General features: G+C 56.7%; 1 protein-coding gene across 3 annotated transcripts; it reads right to left on the minus strand.

Annotated features, from left to right (window-relative positions):
* Positions 1-902: 902 nt before the first annotated feature.
* NR4A1 (nuclear receptor subfamily 4, group A, member 1) lies at positions 903-9,301 on the minus strand. Of its 3 annotated transcripts, XM_011930617.1 has the most exons (8): positions 9,135-9,301; positions 8,085-8,234; positions 5,486-6,363; positions 4,538-4,667; positions 4,052-4,203; positions 3,443-3,645; positions 3,172-3,350; positions 906-1,720 (listed from the first exon to the last, which is right to left on the minus strand). In XM_011930617.1, exons 3-8 carry the CDS (start codon positions 6,359-6,361, stop codon positions 1,464-1,466), a joined length of 1,797 nt encoding a protein of 598 aa, XP_011786007.1. In that variant the 5' UTR covers positions 6,362-6,363; positions 8,085-8,234; positions 9,135-9,301; the 3' UTR covers positions 906-1,463. The 3 variants fall into 3 exon arrangements, with proteins under 3 accessions (XP_011786006.1, XP_011786007.1, XP_011786008.1); XM_011930616.1 differs by lacking the exon at positions 8,085-8,234 and having other exon boundaries at positions 903-1,720; XM_011930618.1 differs by lacking the exons at positions 8,085-8,234; positions 9,135-9,301 and adding an exon at positions 7,083-7,092.
* Positions 9,302-11,933: the final 2,632 nt, after the last annotated feature.

Consider the following 11,933-nt stretch of genomic DNA (forward strand, 5'->3'; position numbering starts at 1 on the left):
TGGGTAGGGACTTCTTGCCAAGAAGGTGAGGGCCACCAGATCCCTGGATCCTCTTGCTGGGGTGGCAGGAGAGTGGGGAGGAATGTTGAGAATGTTGAGAATGTTAAAATACTGAATACAGGCTGGCGCGGGGGCTCACGCCTGTAACCCCAGCACTTTGGGAGGCCGAGGCAGGCAGATCACGAGGTCAGGAGATCGAGACCATCCTGGCAAACACGGTGAAACCCCCTCTCTATTAAAAATACAAAAAATTAGCCGGAGTGGTGGCGGGCGCCTGTAGTCGCAGCTACTCCGGAGGCTGAGGCAGGAGAATGGTGTGACCCTGGGAGGCGGAGCTTGCAGTGAGCCGAGATCACGCCACTGCACTCCAGCCTGGGTGACAGAGCGAGACTCCGTCTCAAAAAAAAAAAAAAAAAAAAACACTGAATACAACAGTTACTACCAATTTGGGTTTACTCCCAGCCCATGCTAAACATTACACACACTCCTCTGATCCTAAAACCTCTGTGAGGCTGGGTCTATTCCTGTTTTATGGATGTGGAAATCAATAATCAGAGAATAATGTGTCCAGATTAGGAACTGTGACAACCCTGAGATCTGCGGCTAAGTATATTGCTAGGGTCCTGCAGTAACTGGGCTAGTCGGCCACTGCAGGCCCCTGCAATGAGCCAGGCCCATCTAGTGGAGGCTTCCCATGTGTTAGAAATTAGTCTAAGTGCTTTGCATAACAACCTCATGGAGCAGGTGTCATTATTATCCACCTTTTACAAATAAGTACACTGAGGCCTGACAGCTCAGGCTGGTAACATCCAAGTTTCATCTTGAGCGACCCATCTCTTATGTAATGATGAGGTGTGTCTGGTGGCGGAGTGGGGAGTGAGCATCAGAGACGGACTGAATCCCAGTTCCAGCTACATGTCTATTTTTTATTCAATATATTAAATATATTAATCAGAAAAGTCACATACTACAAATCCAGGAAAATACACAAATATAAATGTCAGAATCTGTCATTTGTCTTCTTCCTAGAGTGACAGTTTATGTACATGTGGAAGGAGGGTAGGAAGAGAGAGCCAGCAAGAGGCTGGAAAGGCTGCCCAGGTGGGTGGGGCCCATCCCTTCCTCCCAACCCCACTCCCACCTCAAGCTCTTTCTTCCTGTATTTACAGCAGCACTGGGCTTATTTACAGCACGGCGCTATGTGTTAAAAACGGTTTATCTTACAAAAAACATAAAGGCCAGGGCCAGGCTGGGGGAATAAGACAAATCGTGGGGTCACCCCCATGAATGCATCCCCCTCCCCAAGGGCTTGAGCTCCCTGCCAACCTCCTGGAGCAGGTGAGAAGGTGGAGTCATTCTGCAGCGCAGGCCCAGGCTTGGGGGTGCTCTGGGGGTCCGTGGACTAAAGGCACGTGGGGTGGCGTATGAGAGTGCACATGTGCACATGTGTTCCCAGGCAGGGGTCAGAAGGGCAGTGTGTCCATGAAGATCTTGTCGATGATGGGTGGAGGGGGCACCAAGTCCTCCAACTTGAGGTAGAATATACGCTGCAGGCCCTGGGTGCACAGGGTCCGCAGCTCGGGCAGTTTGCCCAACAGACGTGACAGGCAGCTGGCTGGCTGGGGCTCTCCCGCCACAGCTGCCACGTGCTCCTTCAAGCAGCTGGCAATGCGGTTCTGCAGCTCCTCCACCCGCCGCGGCTCCTGCAGCCCATGCCGGTCTGCGGGGAGTGTACAGGATTAGCTGCACATCTGACAACCAGACCCCCAAAGCCCCAGCCTCCCGCAGGCCCCTAAAACTGCTGCCCCGACCACCCCTCATGCTCTGCTGGCACTTCACAAAAGCGCGTTCACATGTTGGCCATTAGTAAGCATCGTCACAAGTCTGAGAGGCAGTAACCCTCATTATCCTCATACTCCAAGTGAGAACCCAAGGCCCAGGAGGCTAATGACTTGCCCAGGGTCACAAATGGGAAATAAAATCCTAACCGAGGTTTTCCGGCTAGATCATTGGGTTTTTAAAATCTACACTGTTCTGAGAAACGCAGCCTCAGAACTCAACATTCCTCTGCCCAGAGTACCTCTGATTGTGTTCTGTATAGTTGGGTCCCCTGTGCAATTTAAGCGAAAAAAGGAACGAGGGTGGATTCTTTCCTTTAAAAAACAGAGATCTAAAAACCTCTGCATTCAACACCAGATTCCATCCTGCAGAACTACATTTACATAAAGTCCAAAACAGGCACAGCCAATCTGATCTGCACTGTCAGAAGTCACAGTGAAGGGCTGGGCGTGGTGGCTCATGCCTGTAATCCCAGCACTTTAGGAGGCTGAGGCAGGAGGAGAACTTGAGCCCACGAGTTTGAGACCAGCCTGGGCAACATAGTGAGGTACTATCTTATTTTTTAAAATTTTAAAATAAAAAGTAGTGGTTACCCTTGGGGAGGGCAAATGACTGGAAGGGGCATTATAATGGGTTCTGGGGGGCAGTTATGTGCTCTTTCTTGACCAAGGTGCTGGTTAGGTAAGTGCGGTTTATAAAAATTTACCATTTGTGTACTTTTCTATATGCAGCAAAATTGACAGGAAGGTTTTTAAAAAAAGCCAATACCCTTGGCCGGGCGCAGTGGTTCACAACTGTAATCCCAGCACTTTGGGAGGCAGAAGTGGGAGGATCATGAGGTCAGGAGATCGAGACCATCCTGGCCAACATGGTGAAACCCCGTCTCTACTAAAAATACAAAAAATTAGCTGGGCATGGTGGCAGGCGCCTGTAGTCCCAGCTACTCGGGAGGCTGAGGCAGGAGAATGGTGTGAACCTGGGAGGCGGAGCTTGCAGTGAGCCAAGATCACGCCACCGCACTCCAGCCTGGGTGACAAAAACAACAACAACAAAAAACAAGCCAATACCCTAGGCCACATACATGACACCTGCAGTCTAGATCCTGGCAGTCTGGGACCAAAGGCTGTCTTGGGCTTTGGAGCTGGATGCAGCTGAGCCCATCTCCAATTCCTATGGTCCCTACTTTACTGTTGGTATGAGCCCGGGGCAGTGCAGGGGCCCAGAAAGTGCTAGATCCCAGCTCACCAAACTCCCTGGGACAGTGCCCTCCTGAGAACCAGTCAACTCCCTGACACCCACTCCCTTGGACCTGGTGTGGTACTGGTCACTCACCGGTGATGAGGACAAGAGCAGAGAGGCAGGCGAAGGCAGGGACATCGACAACCAAGCTGTGCAGGGACCTTGAGAAGGCCAGGATGCTGTCAATCCAGTCGCCGAAGCCACGAGCACACTGCAGCCGGTGTAGCACCAGGCCTGAGCAGAAGATGAGCTTGCCCTCTCCTGGCTTAGACCTGGCAGGCAGATGGGCATGAAGAGCGATCAGAGTGGTTCACAGGCAGGTGTATCAGGGAAAGGGGCTGGGCAGACAGTTGGCAGCTCTCACCTGTATGCCAGGCGGAGGATGAAGAGCTCCAGGAAGGCTGACTCCAGCAACAGGTCCTGGTCAGCTGGTGACAGCTCGGCAAAGCCAGGGATCTTCTCCGCCCACTTGCGGATGACCTCCAGAGAACCGGAGAGCAGGTCGTAGAACTGCTGTACATCCCCAGCATCTTCCTTCCCAAAGCGGGGCAGCATCAGCTCCTGGAACTAGGAGGATGGTCCAGTGGGGTCAGCACCCCAGGCAGGGTCCTGCACCCACTGCCACATACGGCTGTGTCAGACACTTGGATGCCAGATCCTGGGAGTGGGAGTAGATGTGAGATCCTGCCCAGGCTCTCGCTTGCCAAGTCTCACATATTAACCCAGGGCTGCAGCTGACAACAGGACACATTTTTCTAATTGGCCACCTGCCTGAGGGGGTGCATTTTCCCATCTGGTCAGCCCAGAGGGGGCTCCTCTCTTTGATCTGTCAAACTGGAGGGGGTAGCTTTTCTTTCTTTTTAAAACTTCCTTTCTCATTCTATCCTTCTGGAGGGGACAGCTCTCCTAACATGCACAAAGGCACTGCGTGTACTCACAGCCTCTCCGAGGCAAGCACAGGGTGGGACCTCACCTGGGAGTAGTCCAGTTTGGCAGTGCTGGGCCCTGAGTCCAGGTGTGCACGGACCAGGGAAGTGAGGAGATTGGCAGGGGAGGCATCCGGAGGCTGCTTGGGTTTTGAAGGTAACCGGCCCCGCCGCCCCTTCAGGCTGTCTGTTCGGACAACTGCAAAGGAACGGGTAGGGGTGAGGAAGGAAGGGATCTGAGGAAGGGCCCCTCAGCCCAAGCCGCGCACACCACTGCTGAGATGCACCCCACCGAGTCCCTAGGACCCAGAGCCCCTGAGATCCAAAGTACCCTACAGGGACCTCCCCCTGCCACCACCCTCACAATCCAGGCAGGTGTAGGCTGCCTCCCTCCAAGGCCTGGGGTTCAGAGGTGGGGTGGAAAAAAGACGTGCCCTCCCCCGGGTCATCCAGGGCAGAAGCCTGGGGACCCTGCTGGTCCCACTCCAATCAAGCCTACCCTTGCCCCGCTGGACTGCACCCCAGCCACACACCTTCCTTCACCATGCCCACCGCCAGGCACTTCTGGAAGCGGCAGAACTGGCAGCGGTTTCGCCGCCTCTTGTCCACAGGGCAGTCCTTGTTAGCCAGGCAGATGTACTTGGCGTTTTTCTGCACTGTGCGCTGGGTGGGGGGGCAACACGGAACAGGCTGTCAGAGTGTGGGGTGGGGAAGGGGGAGCCTAGGGGAGAGGACTGTCCAGATCCTGCTGCCACTGCAGACAAAAGCGCTCTCTGTTCATAGCTATTTTTCTAACATTTGGGTGGCAAGGGAGGGAGAGATAGGGGGTTGGGGGGAGAGAAAAGTCTTGAAGACATTGGGGGAGGTTTCTTCCTCTGAGGAAGACCCCAGGACACAATATCAGGGACCAGGGTCTCTCCGGCAGTCCAGACACCTGTATTTTTTCATGGGCTCTTGTCCGCCTGCCCTCTCCCTAGGGCAGAGAGGAGAGGGCCAAAGGGCTGGGGGTGGGGACGGTAAGTTAAGCAGGCACCATCACTGGGACAAACACACAGCCTGTTCCCAAGTCCACCCCTGGTCCTCAGGAACCAAACCCTCCGCCAGGATCCTTTCATCTCACGCCAGGAACGTGAGAGCATGGGGGCACCCCTTCCCACTAGAACCTTGAGTTGGGGGAGGACAGACAGAGAAAAACCAGAGGCTGGCCAGGCACCCCTGTAGCCCATATCTGCCCGTATCTCACCCCTCCCTCCAGCTCTGTGCAATCCCATGGGCCCCTGAGTGTCCTGTCAAATGAAAGCTTCCAGCCCTGGCATCTATGGGTCTCCAGGAAGGCGGCCCACCTGGCAGGGCTGACCCCGTCCTACAGGACAGAACTTAGCTGGGAGGAGAATCCAGGGGGTGACCACAGGTCCCAGTGAGATGAGAGGCCAGCCTCTCTCCATTTCCAACAAAAAGCCCCACCCGGGGCCGCGCAGTACCTTGAAGAAGCCCTTGCAGCCCTCGCAGGTGCGGACACCATAATGCTGGCATGACGCGTTGTCCCCACACACAGCACAGCGGCCTTCACTTCCACCTGGGGCCCCGCTCCGGGTCTTGGTTGAGGTCACGGGTGCATCCAGTATCCCCGAGCCCTCAAGGTGTGGAGAAGTGGGTGCCAAACCTGGGAAGGCGGTCGGCATGGAATAGCTCTCTCCCTCCCCCAGCTGGTGGGTGGCCTGTGAGGGGAACAACTTCAGGGGGCTCTGGGCCAGGCTGGGGCTGGGACCGGTGGGAGGACTGAAGGAAAAGAAGGCTGGAGGCTGTGGGGGCCCAGAGGCTTTGGGCAGCTGCTCTGTCCATGCCCGCAGGCCTTCATAAGTCTGGCTGGGCGAGAAGTGGCCGAATGAGCCATCCCAGGGAGAGAGCTGGGGCGGCTGGAAGCTGGGCGTGGACGGCGATGGGGCCGAGCAGGGGCTACCATAGTAGTCAGAGCCACTGGAGGACAGGGCCTCATCCACTGGGCCGCTCAGGGGGCCGGGGTAGCAGCCGTACACCTGGAAGTCCTCGAATTTGAAGGAGGCAGAGGCAGGGGAGGTGGCTGAGGACGAGGATGTGGAGGAGGCCGAGGAGGAGGCTGAGGAGCATGGCTGGACTGTTCCCGGCAGCTGGTAGAGGAAGGTGTCAAACTCTCCTGTGTAGCCATCCATGAAGGTGCTGAAGCTGGGCAGGGCAGTGGGGGCAGCAGGGGCCGCCTCAGGGCTGGCCAGGTCCATGGTGGGCTTGATGAACTCAGGGGTCAGGGGGTCGCTTGCCAGGTGGTCACGGGATCCTGGACTCGGTGCTGGTGTCCCATATTGGGCTTGGATACAGGGCATCTCTGGAGAGAGAGGAGACCCCAGGGAGGGAAAGGAGAGTCAGTGAGAGAAGCCTATAGCCTGGTCTCAAAGTATTTGGGCCCCAGAGCAGCAAGGTGGCAGGAATCCCAGCCTAAAGATGGGACAGAGGCACCGGGACCAGAGCACCCAGGAATTCTGACCCCTGGCCTGAGTACCGTCTCGACTTAGATGCCACAAAGCCCCTGGGCAGCGGCCCAGCATGAGTGGGCTCCGTTAGAAGGCCAGCCACACCCTAGTCAGCCTGGGAACCCTAGGGGAGGCATCCAGCCAGCATTTCTCTGCTGGAACAGGGGGAAGCTGTGTTCCTCCAGCCCCCTGACCCTCCCGCACCCCCCCCCCCGCCCGGGGAAGGCGTGGTGGGGGCTGGGAAAAGGGTGAGTGGGAGAGGCAGCTCAGCAAAGCCTCAGCCCAGCTTTCAGGAGCAGCTCCCTGGGTTGTTTCACCAACCAGGCACTTCCTGGGAATACTCCCAGGCACATCCCAGCCTCTGCAAAGCCCCTTTTCTCCTCCCCTCGTAGTGCCTAGGAAGAAGGACATCGTGGAGATGGAAGAGGAGCTGGGAGTGCAAGCCCAGCTGCCTAAGAAGGCAGCCTAACGCAGAGGCCTTAGCCTGTCCCCCCTTTCCACCCTAACCCTGTACACTGAGCAAAGGCAGCAGATCCCAAACCCATCCCAATCCTGCCATCTGGGGCTGGGAAGCCACTCTGCACTGCCCAAGATGCTCCCAGAAGCAAAGAGGAAGGCAGCCTAGGCCTCCTCATCGGTAACCTGGCTCCAGACCTTTAAAGGCCATTTGCTGGGGACAGGGGAAGGGGGAGGAAGGAGACCACAGCCCCCTGGACTCCCAGGAGAATGGACAACAGTACCTAAAAAGAATATTCTGCTGCCCCCAGTTATTTTAATAAGAGAACTGTGAGAGACCAGTAGAAGACTTAAGGTGGCTATGCAGGAAGGAGAAGCCTGCTGGTGGGTGGGTGGAAGACATTCTGCCCCTCCACTAAATTGGGGTCTGTGCCCTGAAGAATCCAGGGGCTCAGGCAAAGGGGGTTACACACCCCCAGTCCTGAGGAGCCTGAAGAGAGCCTGAACAGAGATAGCATCATTCAGACAGATCTTCACATTCACAGAATGGTCAAAAAATAATGCAGAGGAGGCTCCAGGACAGTCTCCCTCCCAACCTCCATGTCTGGGGTCTGCATAACTCCGGCCTCACCAGTCAAGGAGGGAAGCTGGAGAAGAAATCAAGCAGGAACAGAGAGTACCATAATCAAGGGGTGCAGTGATGGGGGTAAAGGCTGTCACCACCTCCTGGCCAAGAGCCCAGGAAGTCCTCTCTGGTCCTAGCCTTTCTTCTAACTCCACAGGACCGAATAGGGCACCTCCACCCCTAGCCTGACATTCACATAACCAACCAAGACAACAGAGACCCTCGTAGCTTGGGCCCCACCCACCCAGTGGCACCAGTCCCCAGGCATGCAGCACCCTGCAAGAGGTGAGGGCGGCCACATCTGCTTGCACTAGGACAGCCTGGGCAGGGATGGGCTGGGGGTGAAGAAGGAAAGACAGCAGTTGGGCAGAACTGGGCGTTCGTTCCTGCCTTATTCAAATCCTGTTTCTCCACCTGGACGTCCCACATCCGGATCAACCCCCATCAATCCCTCCCCCTTCATGCAGGTTCTTAACAACACAAGATACGACCTACATCTAGCCTCATGGGAAGGGGGAGCAGTCCCACAGGAGGAGGAAGAGGCGGGGTTGAAGGAGGGAGTGGGGAGAATCCGGCTTCAGGCAGGTCCTGGCAACAATGTGGCTTGCACCTGTTCTGCTGAACAAGCCTCAGGCTGCACCCTACCTGTAAGATCCAACAGGGACTACTGAGGGAGGGGGCATAGGGATGATCCGCATCTGGAGCTGGAATGGTTGGGAGGTATCCTCTAGGCAGCACCGCCCCAAGACTCCAACACTGGCAACTTCTATCCAGGATCCCCAAGGACAAGGGTTTCCACCTCTCTTTGTCTCTCTCACACATACATACACACACACACACACACACACACGTGATCCAAGCCCCAGCGAAATCAGTCCTCCCTGTGCTTCCAGGGACCCTGCCCCTGACCCCAAGAAGCCTCCTTTATTCAATACAGAGCAAGCAGCCCTCCACAGCTCAGTCACCAAGCCAGTCACTTCCTTCAGTGATCCGGAGGCTTCCTAACGCACCTCAGACAGAAAGTTCAGGGTGGGGAACCCCTGCCAACTCAGCCACAGCCTCTAAAGTGTTAAGAAAACAACTGGGGCACTGGGAGGGGGCTGACAGGCTGGGAGGAAGAAGAGCCTTTTGGAAACCCAATCCCAGTTGGACTCGTATGGATCCCCAGCAGCACCAAAGTTCTGTGTACCTGTTCCCCCACGGTGTTGTGATCCCCATCCACACCCACCCAAGTTCAGAGCACCGTGCGCCCAGTTGGGCACCCTAGGAGAAAGGCCAGCCGCCTGCTGGACAAGTCCCTACTCCTGGCGCCAACCCCAACTCCCTGTGGCTTCCACCTTGCAGGCAGTCAACCTCCCCTGCCTCCTACTCTGCACCCAGTAGTTTCCAGTTTGACCTGGGTTCTCATCCCGCTGCACTAGAGCTGCACACTACACCCACCCTCCTACATGCTGGCCCTACAACATCCTTTCTGCCCGCGTGTACATCCATCTCCCTCATGCACCACCCCTAAAAACAGACGCACATTCCCCGAAGGGAACCTACCCGGCCGGCTCCCGCTGCCCCTGCCCGGACCGGCGCCCCAAGTCACAGCCTGGTCCCTGGTCCCGCGTGCGCTCCCGAAGTTCTTCTGTGCACTCCCCCAACTTTCGCAGCCTCTGCCACTGGGACTCCCCGGGTGAGCCCGACCCTCCTCTTAAGTGCTCCGTGACGCACGGGGAGGGGCGGGGGCGCCACTGACGCAGGCCGCCCGGCGAGCTTTGGCCATACAAGGGCGCGGGGGGCGGTGCGGTTCCGGCGGGAGGCGGCCAGGGGGAGGCGCGGCCCGGGGAGCCCGAGGGGGCGGGGCGAGTAGGGGGGGCCTGGAATGTCTGCGCGCGTGACGCACGCGGGGTTCCATTGACGCAGGGAGCGCGGATTGTTTGATCTATAAATAGGCTCCTCGCGCCCGCCGCGCCCGCTAAAAATAGCAACTCCCAGGCCCACTAGGCTCCCCGCACCGGACCCGGGTCCCAGCTGGGGGCCCCCAGGTCCAAAATAACCAGCGGGAGGGCCAGAGCCCGAGAAGGGGCGCTGTAGAGACGCGGCCGTGGGGCTTCCCCGGACGAGGATCTCCTCACCCTCCAGCGGCTCCTGGGAGCCAACCGCGCCCGGTCCCTCTGGCTCCCTCCGAGCCCAGCCCCGCCTTTGCACCTTTCTGGAGCCCTAGGGTGTCGCTGCTGCCGCTGCTGGGCGGTCAGGACAGGCCGTGGGCTGGGATAGGCAACTTGGACACACCCTGGGGAGCCTGCGCCCTCACCTCAGCCCTAGGCGCAGCTGGTGCACAGGACGCGGCTTCCCCAGCAGGATCTCAGGCTGAGAGGCTGCCCCTGAGACGTCAAAGCCCCCTCTTGGTCCCTCCAGGCAGTCTCCCTACACAGGACCTTCCGGAGGGCAGGGGTTGGCCAGGCCCAAGCTCGGCCAACAGCTCCGGCTCCACAAGCTGAACTTGGTTTCGCACCGTCCTCTCCCCAGCCCCTTACAGGGGGAGTGCACCCTAGTTGGGAAATTACCGAATTTCAGAATCGGGTGGAGCCTGAGAAATCTTTTCAAACTTGTGTCAACTCTTCCCCATTTTATAAATAAACAGGCTCAGAGAAATAATGGCACTTGCTGAAGGTCACACAGCCAAGTGGTGGCACACGGGTGGAACCTAGGGCACAGACTGCACCTCTAGGGATCTCTCCACGCCTCTTTATCAATCCCCCTCCCCCTGTCCACATCAGGGAGCACCGACCCTCCCACCCCACCTCCAGTACCTCTGAGGAGGCAGCTCTGACCAGTAATCACCTGCCCGGTGGAGTGCTGAACAGCCCACCAGGGCCCTGCTGGGCACAGACCAGGCTGCAGCCACCTGGAGCTTTCCCTGGTTTGGCCGTCACCCGTCCACCCTGATCTCTCCTGAGCCTGGGGAGCCCTCATGGCAAGGTAAGAGGAGAGGGAAGGGCAAAAAAAAAAAAAAAAAAAAACCCACAAGGAAAAGAGAGCCCTGCCACCCCACTGCGACCCCCAACCATTCCCCTTCTTCCCATGTAAGTCAATATCCATGAGTTTCTGCTTCCACTGAGCCTGCACCCACCCAGCCTGTTCTCACCTCATCTGGTCACCCCATAGGACTTCCTCTGCCCCAGAGGCTCTGCCTGCTCCTGATTTCCGCCCTCAACCCCCATCACAGGTTTCCCACACCCTCGTCTCCAGCCCCCGCTTCTGCCCAAAGGTCCCACAAGCACCTCAAATTTCAGCTGTTTCAGACAGAGCCTGTCATTTCTGCACCCCCTGCCTGCCACCTAATCTCTGCTCCTGATGCCCCATTTGCAACTCTTCATTGTTTCCTGAAATTCTTTTTTGGAACATCTCTTGGGTCCTTTCCTCTCCCCATTTTTGTTTTGTTGTTTTTGAGATAAGGTCTTGTTCTGTTGCCCACCCTGGAGTGCAGTGGCACGATTATGGCTTACTACAGCCTCGACCTCCCAGGCTCAAGCCTCTTGCCTTGGCTTCCCAAAGTGCTGGGATTACAGGCATGAGCCACTGCACTCAGCCTCTCCCACTTTCCTACTGCCAGCCACAGCCCATGCCTCACTGGTCCCACAGACCAACTGCCTGCGTGCAGTGACCACTCCTTGCCCACACCCATGAAGACTATCCAGTAGCCTGCCTATCTTCTCTTTCTAAAGCCTCACTGTCCACCACAGATGGAACAGTCTTCATACAGCTGACCCTTGACCAACACGTTTGAATTGTGTAAGTCCACTTATATGGGGATTTGGGGATTTTTTCAATCCAACACGGATCCAAAAACCCACATATACAGAGGGCCGACTTTTAGTATCTGCAGGTTCCACAGGGCCAACAGTGGGACTTGAGTATTCACAGTACAAGTTGGGGTCCTGGAGCCAACTCCCTTCATATACCGAGGGGTGACTGTAATGCTGATGGCCTTCAGTGATCTGGTCAGAACCTGACAGAACCCTCCATCCCAGCATAGTCTCAACGTGAATGCGTCTGCAGAGAGCTCTAGGTTGCCCCAAACCATCTTCCTTCAAGGCCACTGGTTGAACATGAAGTGTGGGCAGGATGCTGCCAATTGGACCCATCCAGGATCCCTACCTCATTTCAGCCAAAGTTTTGCTTTTCTTTCTCTTAGGCTTTTCCATAAGATTTTGCTTGGATTTTGTGGAATCCTTTTGTGGAAAATGACTCTACAGCTTAAAAAAAAAAAAAAAAAATGGCTGGGCGCGGTGGCTCAAGCCTGTAATCCCAGCACTTTGGGGGGCCAAGATGGGCGGATCACAAGGTCAGGAGATC

This window comes from Colobus angolensis, unplaced genomic scaffold (assembly GCF_000951035.1).
Source record: "Colobus angolensis palliatus isolate OR3802 unplaced genomic scaffold, Cang.pa_1.0 Scaffold87, whole genome shotgun sequence".
Lineage (NCBI taxonomy): Eukaryota > Metazoa > Chordata > Mammalia > Primates > Cercopithecidae > Colobus > Colobus angolensis.